The following is a 13,064-nucleotide window of genomic DNA, read 5'->3' as shown; positions in this document are numbered from 1 at the left end:
TTTTTTTTTTTTTTCAGGTTTCTTTTATACATGAGCAAACGATTCTTACTCTTGTTGGTTTCTTACAACTATGTCTGATGGTGCCCTTGCCCCTTGGTGGTGTGATGAAACAACACTGTATTTTAAGTTTTGTTTTCTGTGGGTTTATCTGCATTTAGGCTCCTGTTAGTATATATGTAGCTCTGCCGTTTCTAGGGTTTTGCTCTGTTTCTTCTTACCCCTTTGGTTTCCTCTGTTTTCTCACTAATGAGTAAAGATTATAACTTTTCTGTACGAATCAGCCTATTTTATAGACTTAAATCTAGAAATGTTTGAATATTGTGACTGGGTTCTATCAAAGTAGAGGTAGCTTTGCTCAGATTCTGTTTTTCTTGCTGATGAATAGATTATATACATGTGTTCTGCTTTCAGAAGCTTGTCTGCTTATATTAATTTCTCTCTGGATGCTGAAAGTTGCAATTTTTTATACTGAGAAGCTTCTTATAGGGTTTTGATTGACTTCTTGAGACTGTATGCTTTGATTTTGTCTGTATCTTGAAAGTTGACTCTTTTTAAGTTTTAACTGTCCCTACGCTTTTGATTGAAATCAAATCTTGTTTGTGTGTGTGCATAACCCTCTGCTGCGGTCAGAAGTTTCAACCTGACTTTGAATTTGGATGACATTCTCTGACCTTTAAAGTCTCTCTTTCTATGAGTATCTCTTGAGTGTTGGCTTTTTGCATTGAGCAGGTGATCCCAATCCCCTACTACGATCAGCTTCCACGTCTTCTGCCCAAAAAGGTGATACTCCAAGGACCTGGTGGACGCTCTTGGAACGTAGCGACCAAGATAAGGGGAGATGAAGTGCATTTTGTGCAAGGATGGCCCAAATTCGTCGAGGATAACACTCTTAACGACGGAGACTTTTTGACCTTCGTGTATAATGGTAACCACATATTCGAGGTCAGTATCTTCCGTAGCGATGGATGTAAAGAGACTAGCGAAGTCTTTGAAGTGAGTGAGGACGAAGGAGACAGTGTTTGTTCTCTAAGCAGTGACGACACAGACACTCGTTCTGAACCTGAGATGGAGAATCCAATCCCGGAAGGCAGAGACAAAGGTTTGAACACATTGTTAGCTTTCCTTCATCACTTAGATTGTTTCATGTGAATCTTCTGTTTTGACGACTCTTTGAGATCTTTTTTCAGGAAAGTCAAAAGTGGATGTTGTGGAGGATTCTGATGAAGAAGAGGATAGTGTTTATTCTGAAAGCAGCGAAGATACTGAAACAGAATCTGACAGTGGCTCTGAGTTCAAGATAGGCAAGACAACCCCCAAACGCAAGAACAAAGGTTAGGTTTTAACCATCACCCATTGTTAGCTCTTTTATCACTTGAGTTGTTTTATGTTATTGGCTTTCTGTAGATAAGTCTGTTTCGTTTGCTGTGATGTTTCCAGGAAAGAAGAAAGATCAGGAAGCTGTGCCTGTGGAGGAGGAGTCTTCTGAGGAAGACGGTGACGGTGACAGTGACGGTGACAGTGACAGTGACAGTGATTATGTTGAAGCGTTTGGTCAATTAGATGTTGAAGACAAATCCAACAGTGACGACGGTTCTTATGCTCCAGAGGAAGAAGACACAGCCGCCAGCACCACTTGCGTCAAAGCAAAGGTGCCAAATCTGAAGAGGAAAGGTAAAATACATTTAACTTTCATCAGTTAGATTGTCTATGAGATGGCTACTTATACTAATGCAACATTGTTTTGTCTCTTATTATGTGGAACCAGAGGCGGCAAAGAAGAGGAAGAAAGGTAAACAAAATATTTTCTTAGTTCCATTACTTTATAAGGTGATTAATTTATGGGATCGATGCTCATATAGAAATGCTTTTGTCTCTTGAGAATTTTACAGTAGAGCCCAAGATCAAAAACCCTGAGAGATATCTTGATGATCCAAAGAACATACACTTTGAGACGAACGTGAAGAATAGGTTATACGAGCTGGTAAGAACTGCAAATTATATATAACTGGTCCTAATAAGATACTAGTAATTTTAACCTAGCTAACTAACGTATTTGTTTGATTTGTGTGCCTTTAAAAAACAGTTGGTTCATGCACAATTGGTGAAAGACTATTGCTTGAGGTTTGGAGACTATGTTGACTACATTGACAGATTCGGGAAACTTAGAGCGAAAACAGCAAAATGGAAGGATCAACGTGTGTGTATCAAAAGGTGGATGCGCATATGCAAGAGGCACGGATTGAAAAAAGAGGACCGCGTTTTGTGTGAGCTCTTGCGTAGGGGTTCTTTCGTTTACGCGATCAAGCTCCATATCGTTCGCGGAAAAAATCTGTAAACGCCGCCATTAGTATGGTCAACTAAAAACTTATGAGTTTCATTATTGTCTAATGAACTGTTTCTCTTGTTCTAGTATGAATCTTATTTTATAATGACAAGATCTAATCTTTGAGATATGTTTAGCTATGTTGTATCGATTCGGTTTACATTAATAGTTATGTTTTCAGAACAATAAACCCGCTATAACTGATAGAAATTACATGAGAAATAGATAGAAGAAGCGAAAACAACATAATTGCAGGAACTGAAATCAGTTTAAGTCTTAAACAATAGATATTACTAATAGTCTTTTGAGTGTTTTAGATGGAGTAAGAAGCAAAGATGAGATCATCCATGGATATATATAGGTCGGATAGTGATGGTTTCCAAAGAATCCTCTGTCACAAAGAATAAAGATAAAGAAACAGAGGAATCATTCACTATAGTCTATATATGACTTGTTTGAGAGAAACTAAATAAAACTATGTACCTTCATGTTCCTTCTTCATCATCCTCGTGAGATCTCTCCTTTGTTGATTTTATTGGTTGGAAATTTGCTTCACCAGAAGTGAGAAGAAATGAGTGAGAGAGGATTATTAGAAATAATCTTCAAAGCTTTTGTGACTTAATTTGAGATAAAACAGAGCCAGCTACTCTGTTTCGAGTCCGAAAATAGTAACTTCCGCTATCTTAGTAAATAAATATTACTAAACGAACCTAAAGTTGATTACTTTGGCTTTAATTTATACTCAGATTTGGATCATAATTTATATTATCTTCAAGTAGTATTACAATGTCGACGTTAACTGTTTTTATCTTAAATAGTTTTGAGAAGTTTTGGCCATATAAAGTCTTATCTTTTTCCTTTTATACTTGCAGCTTTGTGGGTCCTTTCTTGACGTTTCTTGAAAACCTCTTTAATTCAATACAGTAGTTCATAGTACTTCACTATTTTCAACTAAAGATAAACATGTATGCATCGTTCCAAAATTGTCAGTTGTCAGTATCAGGCCATCCTTAATGGGAGAACTATTGTGTGTTCTTAGCCAAATTAAATCATAAATAAACTGAACAGTGGTCTAAGAACATTTTTTTTGTTCTTCAATTAGAACTGATTTAAAGCTAGTTCTAATTGAACGTGGCAGTACCTCATTGGTTGAGATTTTTTGGAAATAAAGAAAACTTTTCAGTTTTCATTTCCTCTTTCTCTCCAACAACCTCTCCAGCTGAAATCACGATTCGAGATCTACGGTTCAATCTCCCGGATCCGAATTCGACAAATCTGCCATTTCAGCAGGGTTTGTAAAACCCTAATATATATAACTCGCTACTCAATTTTGGCTTCGTCTATAACTCTTCGTTGCAGCCTCTCTTTCTAAGGTTAGTTTCTGTATGTACTCTTTTGCTCTGTTTCTCCATTGAATTGATCTGTGTTGTTTTGTACGTGATTGTCCAACTTTATTTGTTACAATCCTTGTTCTGATTTATGTGCTTATTGAGACTGATTTGCTTAATTTTCTTGGCAGATCTTGATTTGCTTCTCTTTGTTCTTAAAGCCAATTCAAAGAGTCAATATGTCAGGGTAAGCTTCTCTTGTTATGCAGCTTTATTAGTTTATCACTACATTCTATTAATCTACTGAACCAGTGATCAATAGAGTTGATAGATTAGAGTGTAAAGGTTTTAGTTTTAGGTAGATTAGATGTAGATGATATGCTTTGATTTGGACTTGTGCTATGTGACTCAAATTTTTAAACTTTCTTGTTGGGCATTGGTTTACATAAAAATGTAGATTGATTAGTATTATTGCTTCACAGTTATTAATGTTAAATTCGAATAATTGATAAAGTATGATCATTTCACAGAGATGAAGCTGTTGCTCCAGTTGTTCCTCCGGTTGCTGAGGCAGCTGCGATCCCAGAGGACATGGATTTGATGACTGCATTGCAGTTGACAATCAGGAAATCTCGTGCTTATGGTGGTGCTGTTCGTGGTCTCCATGAAAGTGCTAAGCTTATTGAGAAGCGTGTTGCTCAGCTCTGTGTGTTGGCTGAGGACTGCAACCAGCCCGATTATGTCAAGCTTGTTAAAGCTCTTTGTGCTGACCACAGCATCAACTTGCTTACAGTTCCAAGTGCCAAAACCCTCGGTGAATGGGCTGGTGTAAGTTGTCTTTTGTTAAAAAGCTCTCTCTTAAAGAATGTTTTGGTTCCTCTCGTTCCTACTCTTAAATCTTGAAAATGTGGTTACAGCTTTGCAAGATTGATTCAGAGGGAAATGCTAGGAAGGTTGTTGGATGCTCATGTCTTGTAATCAAGGTAACTGAGTCTTTTTCACATTCTCTACTAATCTATGAATCATTGGAATTTCGAAATACATATAATGTCTTTAGCTTGTGTACTGTTGATTTATATGTGCGGTTTTGTATTGGCTGTTACAGGATTACGGTGAGGAGACAACTGCCCTAAACATCGTCAAGAAGCATATTGAATCTAACTAAATCAAGCAAAGGTCAAGTATTTAGATGCTTTTTCCCCAAAAGGAGCGCATTTTTTACTTGTGGCCACTCTCTTCTTTTTCCTCTTGTGTTCTCTGTTTTTGATATTTAATACTCAGCGGAAGCTCCAATTCCTTCAGGTCCTCCTTCGCATTTCCCGCGCTGCAATATGCCTCAACCGAGACCGATATCTCAGTAAGCAGTACAAACAAACACGAATATGAATTCAACTGCTCCTCCTCAAGGCTCAACAACAAGAGTTGTATGTTTTTTTTTTTTTAACATTTTATTTACAATTTTTTTTGTTTCATAAAAATTTGGTATTGTATTTTGAATTATAGTACAAGTTTATAAGTTTGCAATTTAAATGTTATTTTAAAAGTTTTTATAATTTGTAAAATGTTTATGAATATTATATCTTTATTCTAAGAACACCAAAATTAGTTCCCCCATTTTTTTTACATATGATCTTAACAACTGATCTTAGATTATTTTCACTATATATTTAATCTAAGAACACAAAAAAAGTTCTCCCATTAAGGATGCCCTCATCTTCATAGAGCATGCTTTTATGTACTTTTTCTTATATTTATATGGCAAATTTTATTTAATTAGTGCGTATATGTGTGTGTGTGTGTTTGTATTGATGGAATAATGCTATATACATGAGGACAATTTAATGAAAGCCACCAATGCTTTCAAATCCAAACTACCGCCCTGAATTTGGATTTAACCACTCTGAAGTCTGAATAACTCATTTGCTGATTTAAGTTTTTGTGAGTGTGTGTTTGTGTGTTGAAAAGCTTATTTAAGAGTTGAAACATTTTAGGGCTCTTAGCTAGTTTAAAACCAATAAGTAGTTGAAACATTGGACGACTTTAGCAAAGCTAATTAAATGAAGATAATTTAAACCAGTATGTATGCTCTAATAATTAAGCTAGTTGTTGTGCCAAATATTTTTTCTTTCTATCATTTTTTTTTTTTTTGGGGCAAATTTTTCTTTCTATCATAAAAGAGTTCGTATCTATAATAAGAGAATATATTAAGAGAGCATGTGTATTTTGGGATATACTTGTTTTCTTTTTATAGATTGTATAAAGTATAGCATATATAAGAAGAATTTATTCGTTTTTTACCTTTACAGTTATGATAATACTAATTAAGCACAGTCGATCTTAAACACAATCGTCAAATTTTAGATTGAATCTATCGTAAAATTGATACGTACATTACTTAACATTGTTACCCCAAAAGAAAAAAAGAAAAGAAAAGATTGATACATTAGACGCTTTACTAATAATCCCTATGAAAATTGACGATAACATTTTCAGATAATTATCCACCCAGCTATAATAATAAAATTTAGTCGATCGACACGACAATTGTCGTATTGTTGCAACAACACCTAATGTGAACGTTGGACGGTTTTAGTTATTGAGATATTTTTTAATTAGCAAAGTATAGAGTTGAAGAATTATACTCTAGTTCATAAACAATGAAATAGAACCACTAAAAAATAAGCATAAAGAGTTGTTGATTGATCGTTATTAATTAAAAAAATCAGTGATTAGTACTAATACAAAGTATCCGACTGGTTAATGGAAAACAGAAAAGATAAAGTGAAAAAGTTATGACGCGGGCGAGATTGCGAATAAAAACGTTTTTTTTTGTTCAGCACTAAAAACGTGTTCTTATCATTACAGCACGTGCTCAACGTGCTTGTGCCTCTCTCTCTCTCTCTCTGCCGCCTATGGTGAGCTTTTTTAACTTCTTTGTTCCATTTTTTTTTTTTAAACTTCAATCGTAGCCTGCCGCCCTTACACACATACATATATACATTGACACATATAATAAATACATTGCTTTATTCAGATTTATTTCATTAACTGTAAAACATTGTAATTTTAAGTCAAAGTTTGTGCTTTGTAAAATAACATAGAACACATATTTTTTAAGCACATATTTTTTTAAAAAAAAGGATAACTTGCTGACCTTTTCTGTTTAGAATAAATAATAATTTGTTGACTCTTTGTTTTTGAAACTTGTATATAATTTGTTGACTTTTGTCAACGTTTTACATATTAGTACTGTATGCCTCAGCCACGAAGCTAAACAGAAGACAATTATGATCCCTTTAACTTTCCGGAATCATATAATATATTTTGTTTAATTTCCAAAAATATTTATCACTACTTATTAGTAAAAAAAAAATTGTAGTTCAGTTTGTTTAAATTAATACGCAAAGTAAAACTTGAGACTTTAAATTTGTTTTTATTAAAAAAATCCCATATTTTCTAGAATAGAAATACTATCTTTAGTAAAAGACACGAAGGTATTAAAAGCTTTGAGGCAAGTACCCTACAATTTTTTTTTGTTAATCACTATATATTTTCCATAGATTTTAAAAAGAAGATTTTAGAGATATCTAAATTTGTTTCTTCAAGAAACATATGAATTTATAAATAAAGATTCCAAAAAAAAAAAAAGGTAGTGCCGTAGTGGATATATTAGTCTTTGTCATTATGCTACCATCAAAGTAGAGTCAGATATCTCTGTCCTGTTTTGTAATTCGGATACGGACAAAGTCAAGGACTTATGTATGGCACGTGAAGAGAGTCTTCAAATCAAAGACGTGGTGGGTCAGCGTGGAGAAGTGTCAACACAATCTTAAGTGAATTCAGAAGCCAGCTAAGCATATAACACATTTTTAAGTGAATTCAGAAGCCAGCTAAGCATATCCATGATCTGACCTTCAACTTCAACTTCTTCTAGATCATTGAAATATCTGAGAAACTGATCAGTGAGATCATATTAGAAACGGTCAAACCCTCTTTTTCATTTATCTAACCTTCACTTAAGTTATACCTCAGTTTCTCCTTCACTCCATTTCTCTCCTATCTTTTTTTTGACTTTTTCCAAATTATATAAATCAATAATTAATATCCCAATAAAATTCATTTTGTCTCGTATTAGGTGAATTTCTCATTGATTCTCTCTTTTAAATATTGGATTTCATGTGTATATTAAAAATTAATTACTAATGTTTTTCTTCTTTTTTTTTGATAATTAATTATACAGATTAACATATTTATTTTGCTTTATGATTTTTCCTATTCTAAGTGTCAAAAAGACTGTTGAAAAAATCACATGTATAGTTTGACTAGTAGTGACCATAATCCTTTATACAATACTCATTACTGAATAGTGTTTTAATCAGTTTTGGGTTGTTAATTAACAACAATTTTTTGAACGTTTGCATAATTTATAATCGAAGCAACATGATTTGAAGAGTACGAGTATGACGAGTGATCATCATTTTTGTGAAATTATCATTTTTTGATCATCTAATTATAATCCTTAATTTGTGAAAGTTTCTGACCACTGTGACCAGTTTGCAATTTAATCACAGGACAAAATATTAAACCATAGTTTGTTCGAATCAAAATGTTATTGTAATGTTACACATGTCTATTGGCATAACTCTCAAAATTGATTTTCTGATTGAGTATAAAAAAGGTAAAAGATATATACTTTTGAGTTTCGAAACGATGGATCTAGTCATCAAGTAGAAAGACAAATTTGATCTCTATTCATGACTGTGAAGGCCATCATTGCTCAAATAATAAGTTAATAACATGTGAAATCATAAGATAAAATAAAGGCACGTGACTTATTCTAAGCCAATCAATCACGTACGTACCTAGATGCTTTATAAACCCATAAAAACATGTTTAAATTTTTGATTGTAAACTGTGTTAAAAAGGAACAATTGATAAGCGCAATCTTTTTAATTAAATAAACACTACTACCAAACACCAAAAAAAAAAAAAAGCAGTTCTTGAAAAAGCGTCATGTATGATGAAATGATTAATACTGAACTATTATGTTTAAAGAAATGTCATTATCATCTAAACACAGAACAAAAAAAACAAAACAAAAGATGTCGTTGTCGACATCAAAAAATATTCGAGGAAAATAAAGCACGTGTTTCCAAAAAAGGACCAGATAATAAAAAACGACCCCGTGTCTGAAGAGTGTGCCAGTTAGACAAGCCACGTAGATATTTTAAAAAAACACGGAGCCATCGTATAAATAGAGAGCTTCTTTCCACTTTCAGTCTCCCAAACTCACACCAAACTCAAAACCTATTCATCTATCTCCAGGTGCTTCAGAAAACACTCACAAGAGTCACACCAGAATCCAAAAAGGATTCGAAAAAATCAAAATCGAAATCGAGAGTTTGGGTATGAATTATCTTAACAACAGAACCGAATTCGTCGGAGCTCCAGCCTCAAACCGGATCCATTACCAAAAGGAGCAGTTGTCACCGGAGCAAGAGCTTTCAGTTATAGTCTCTGCTTTGCAGCACGTTATGTCAGGGGAAAACGATACGACGCCGTTTCAGGGTTTCTCCGGGGACAGCACAGTGATAAGCGCGGGAATGCCTCGTTCTGTTTCCGACACTTGTCAAGTGTGTAGGATCGAAGGATGTCTCGGCTGCGACTACTTCTTCACGCCCAAACAGAGTATTGAAAAGAATCAACAAGAGGAAGAGATTACTAGCGGTAGTAGAAGAGAGAGCTCCGCGGCGGTGGCGACGGCAGCGAAGAAAGTGGAAGGCGGTGGGAAAATCAGAAAGAGGAAGAACAAGAAGAATGGTTTCAGAGGAGTTAGGCAGAGACCTTGGGGGAAATTTGCAGCTGAGATCAGGGATCCTAAGAGAGCCACACGTGTTTGGCTTGGCACTTTCGAAACTGCCGAGGATGCAGCTCGAGCTTATGACAAAGCCGCCATTGGATTCCGTGGGCCAAGAGCTAAACTCAACTTCCCCTTTGTGGACTACACTTCTTCTGTTTCATCTCCAGTTGCTGTTGATGATATAGGAGCAAACGCGAGTGTAAGTGCGAGTGCGAGCGTGAGTGTCACGGATTCTGTAGAAGCAGAGCAATGGCGTAGAGGAGAAGGAGGAGGGGATTGTAATATGGAGGAATGGATGAATATGATGATGATGATGGATTTTGGGAATGGAGATTCTTCGGATTCAGGAAACACTATTGCTGATATGTTCCAGTGATAAGAGTGCCTCACTAGCTTTGTTCAAAGTGAACCAAACAAAATCATTGGTTTGTTGTTATATGCCTTGTAGATTCTTTGGACTTATATTTGGGAAAAGGACATGTAATTAGTAGCCTCAATTTTTGTGTGTTGTAGTCAATTCTATGTTTATCTCATAACAAAAAAAGAACTGAGCTAAATTTATCTGAGGAGAGTAAATAAAGGAGTGAAATTACAAACAAAGAGTCAAATTTGTATGTAAAGGAGAAAACTATAATTGGGGACAAAAGAAAGAAAGAAAGAGACATCTCTTCTTTTACAATGCGTCGCGTGCAGCGATCCGACAAACAATCGCATCTCCGAGAGAGGAAACTCCGAGTTCTTGGCTAGTTATCTTGTAATGCTGAAAGAATTTGATGTGAGAGACCATTCTTATTATACAGGATGCTAACTACAAGGGCTTTTAATTGTTACCAAAAAACATTACCTTTAGTATATTGGCTTGATTTGCTTGTGTCTTCAATTCCTCTAAATCGATTTCCTTCCCGTTGATCAATTTCGCTACCTCTTCCATCTGGTTTTGATCTCAAAAACATGTCATGGTCGATAAACATAACTAAAAAAACAACGATATGGAAAGTCAGTTCTTAGATGGTTGAGGAGATTATGACCTCGACAGGAGAAGCATTGAACCGGGCAGCTAGAATGTAAGTAGAAGTTTCAGAAATCCCACATCGTTTCAATGATTCTGTGATCTAGTTGAAGAAGAAACGAGCAACAACGTTAGAGAACTTCTAAACTACTATTCTAATGACAATTCAACCAAACCAGAGAAACTTGATTCATGAGAGGACTCTCAAGTCTAAATACTCAACTAACTGTTCTCTAACCAACTCACAACACCTAGAACCTGCTGCATTATAAGTCCTAGGCTAAAGCTTGAACCAACAGAACTAGAGCCATTGCTGATCAGAAAGTAGACAAAAATGAAGCACAAGAAAAGATTGTTCTTACATGCTTAGATCCAGAGTAATTGTAAACGAGCTCAGAATGAAGAGTTCGAGTTGATAAGGAACCGCGTGAATTGGAGACAAGTGCTTTCTGAGCAGCAGCCAATAGAGGAAAAACGTCTGGAATCTGATGATGATTATACACAATTCGGTAAGCTGAAAAAATCTAAGTCGTTTAGAATGTGAAAACGGAAGATACAACAACAACAATAAAAACTTACAAGTAATGCATTGAGAAATGAGACTTCAAGCTTCAAACTTCCATCTAGTATCGAAGTCAAGAGCTCCCTGAAAACACCCAAATGTTTAATTCTCAGATTTCACCCACACAAAAATCAAAACTTGGGGAACGATAAAGGAAGAGGCTTTAAACTAAACAGAGTTTCCCCAAAAAAATTACAACTCTCCGATTAAGTTTCAGTCCAGTAATCAAACACAATCTAGTAACGCAAATTCTCATAACTAAATCAAGAATTGCTGAGTTATGGAAAATAAAAAAGGATAGAATTGGAAGAAAAAAAATGGAGAGAGATAGAGAGAGAGAGAGAGAGAGAGAGAGAGAGTACTTGGAGTTGGTGACATCGGAGAAGAGGGAGACAGAGAGAGTGTTTCCACGGTCAAGATGGAAAACCTTCATAGTTTAAATCGGCGGCGAAATTAAGAAGGAAGATTTAGGGTTTTTACTTCGCCGGAGATAGACACAGAGATGATTTCATTCGGCGAAGTCAGAAGAAAGACGACTATTAGAACCTCCTCCTTCTAGAAGATCTTCATAAGATTTAAGAAAAAACCAAATCAAGAAAAAAAGCATACGCGCCAGGAAGGGTCGAACCTTCGACTTTCTGCTTAGGAAACAGACGCTCTATCCACTGNGAGGAAGAAGAAGAAGGAGGAATGTTGAATCTTTTTGCATACAGTGCTAAAAGTGATGGTATAGCTGATGAAAGTTCCGATGATGATGAGGAAGAATCAATTACAAAAGAAAGCTACTGTGTTTTGTATGACAATTGGGTTCAGCTGTGTAATGAAAAGCTGTTACTNCTCGATTCTCAGATAATCAATATATTATAAAATATACTCACAGAACTAGAGCCATTGGTTATCTGAACCTAAAACCTTAAATTTGATTTTTAAAAAGAACTCAAATATTGGGCCGGGGTCGATCTTAAAGGGCCTACTCCTTTGATTTCGTGCCCAAGTTGTCCGATAAGCGGCTAAACGTAAACACGAAACAGAGTAGAAGAAGGAAACAATAACAAACAAAAGTGGTGAGGATTGAGGAAGAGTTCTTCTAATCCTAGTTGGATTAGAGATAGCGAAACCCCTCCCTATATAAAGGCCGCTCCATGAACACAAGTTTACATATTTTTTACATACCAAAGCAATCTAAATCTAGACAGAAGAAAGATAGATACACCGATCGAGAGGAAGCATGGGAAGTATATTTCGTGTAGTGAAACCATTCTTGGGGTTTGTGCCAGAGGTACAGGGTGGTAACTTGGAGAAGAAAGTTCCGTTGAGGAAGAGGGTCATCTACACTCTGACCGCTCTCTTCTTCTTTCTCGTTTAGTGATCTGTTGAGATCTTGCTACAGGTTGAGATCTTGGGATAATGATGTAGTCGGGTAATGAGTTGATGATGCTTCAAAGGGGTGTGATCTTGGATGAACAAGGCTATGGTCGATGGAAAGTGCGCATGGTTCAGCTGTTCCGAAATCTAGGTGAGGATGCTTGGACAGCTGTGGAAGAAGGATGGGAACCTCCCTATGAGAAAACCGAAGCTGGTGACAAGATCACTAAACCTAAGGCACGATGGACGGTAGAAGAAAAGAACTTGTCTAAATACAATGCTAGGGCTCTTAATGCTATCTTTGGAGCTATTGATGATGATGAGTTTAAGCTTGTTCAAGGTTGTGAATCAGCTAAAGAAGCTTGGGACATTCTGCAGAAGACTCATGAAGGAAACTCAAGTGTCAAAAGAACAAGATTAGACCAACTTGCATCTCAATTTGAAGTCTTAAGGATGGATCCAGAAGAGTCAATTTCACAATTTAGTGCAAAATTGAGTGCTATTGCTAATGAAGCAAAGAATCTTGGTAAGATTTATAAGAATACCAAGCTGGTTAAGAAATTAATTAGATGTCTACCATCTAAGTATGCAGCTCATAAAGCAGTTATGAGGGTATC

The 13,064-nt window shown here is 35.7% G+C and overlaps 4 protein-coding genes, 1 long non-coding RNA gene and 1 pseudogene across 5 annotated transcripts in view; 4 read left to right on the top strand and 2 right to left on the bottom strand.

Annotated features, from left to right (window-relative positions):
• Nucleotides 1-2,342, top strand: part of LOC104729785 (B3 domain-containing protein At4g34400-like) — a 7,417-nt gene extending 5,075 nt beyond the window's left edge. Inside the window, exons 4-9 of the mRNA XM_010448789.2 lie at nt 943-1,099; nt 1,188-1,331; nt 1,438-1,671; nt 1,766-1,789; nt 1,890-1,981; nt 2,084-2,342. Of these exons, the coding sequence (XP_010447091.1) occupies nt 943-1,099; nt 1,188-1,331; nt 1,438-1,671; nt 1,766-1,789; nt 1,890-1,981; nt 2,084-2,335 (903 nt within the window). The 3' untranslated portion in view covers nt 2,336-2,342. The remainder of the gene's footprint in view (nt 1-942; nt 1,100-1,187; nt 1,332-1,437; nt 1,672-1,765; nt 1,790-1,889; nt 1,982-2,083) is intronic.
• LOC104729786 lies at nt 2,462-3,038 on the bottom strand. The gene is made up of 2 exons (XR_758340.2): nt 2,807-3,038; nt 2,462-2,714 (listed from the first exon to the last, which is right to left on the bottom strand). It is a non-coding gene; the product is annotated as an uncharacterized LOC104729786 (long non-coding RNA).
• LOC104729784 (40S ribosomal protein S12-2) lies at nt 3,486-5,115 on the top strand. The gene is made up of 6 exons (XM_010448786.2): nt 3,486-3,696; nt 3,843-3,898; nt 4,182-4,479; nt 4,569-4,634; nt 4,757-4,827; nt 4,954-5,115. Exons 2-5 carry the CDS (start codon nt 3,891-3,893, stop codon nt 4,814-4,816), a joined length of 432 nt encoding a protein of 143 aa, XP_010447088.1. The 5' UTR covers nt 3,486-3,696; nt 3,843-3,890; the 3' UTR covers nt 4,817-4,827; nt 4,954-5,115.
• LOC104729783 (ethylene-responsive transcription factor ERF109-like) lies at nt 8,950-10,028 on the top strand. The gene has a single exon (XM_010448784.2). The coding sequence runs from the start codon at nt 9,060-9,062 to the stop codon at nt 9,885-9,887; it is 828 nt and encodes a 275-aa protein (XP_010447086.1). The 5' UTR covers nt 8,950-9,059; the 3' UTR covers nt 9,888-10,028.
• LOC104729782 (EKC/KEOPS complex subunit Tprkb) lies at nt 10,051-11,681 on the bottom strand. The gene is made up of 6 exons (XM_010448783.1): nt 11,445-11,681; nt 11,100-11,166; nt 10,883-11,005; nt 10,540-10,623; nt 10,356-10,442; nt 10,051-10,271 (listed from the first exon to the last, which is right to left on the bottom strand). The coding sequence occupies exons 1-6, from the start codon at nt 11,513-11,515 to the stop codon at nt 10,185-10,187; spliced, it is 519 nt and encodes a 172-aa protein (XP_010447085.1). The 5' UTR covers nt 11,516-11,681; the 3' UTR covers nt 10,051-10,184.
• Nucleotides 12,263-13,064, top strand: part of LOC104729781 — an 8,378-nt pseudogene continuing 7,576 nt past the window's right edge.

This window comes from Camelina sativa, chromosome 12, assembly GCF_000633955.1.
Source record: "Camelina sativa cultivar DH55 chromosome 12, Cs, whole genome shotgun sequence".
Classification (NCBI taxonomy): Eukaryota; Viridiplantae; Streptophyta; class Magnoliopsida; order Brassicales; family Brassicaceae; genus Camelina; species Camelina sativa.
The sequence above is the reverse complement of the archived record's forward strand: the minus strand, read 5'-3'. Positions and strand labels throughout refer to the sequence as shown.

What these genes read in the sequence shown, in the direction of transcription:
- LOC104729784 (XM_010448786.2), top strand. An exon ending in CCCTCGGTGAATGGGCTGGT is followed by an intron (nt 4,480 to 4,568) that starts GTAAGTTGTCTT and finishes ATGTGGTTACAG; the next exon opens with CTTTGCAAGATTGATTCAGA. An exon ending in GCTCATGTCTTGTAATCAAG is followed by an intron (nt 4,635 to 4,756) that starts GTAACTGAGTCT and finishes TGGCTGTTACAG; the next exon opens with GATTACGGTGAGGAGACAAC.
- LOC104729783 (XM_010448784.2), top strand. Translation starts at nt 9,060, where the DNA reads ATGAATTATCTTAACAACAGAACCGAATTCGTCGGAGCTCCAGCCTCA.
- LOC104729782 (XM_010448783.1), bottom strand. Translation starts at nt 11,515, where the DNA reads ATGAAGGTTTTCCATCTTGACCGTGGAAACACTCTCTCTGTCTCCCTC. An exon ending in ATTACTCTGGATCTAAGCAT is followed by an intron (nt 10,624 to 10,882) that starts GTAAGAACAATC and finishes TTCTTCAACTAG; the next exon opens with ATCACAGAATCATTGAAACG. An exon ending in ATCAAGCCAATATACTAAAG is followed by an intron (nt 10,272 to 10,355) that starts GTAATGTTTTTT and finishes AAATTCTTTCAG; the next exon opens with CATTACAAGATAACTAGCCA.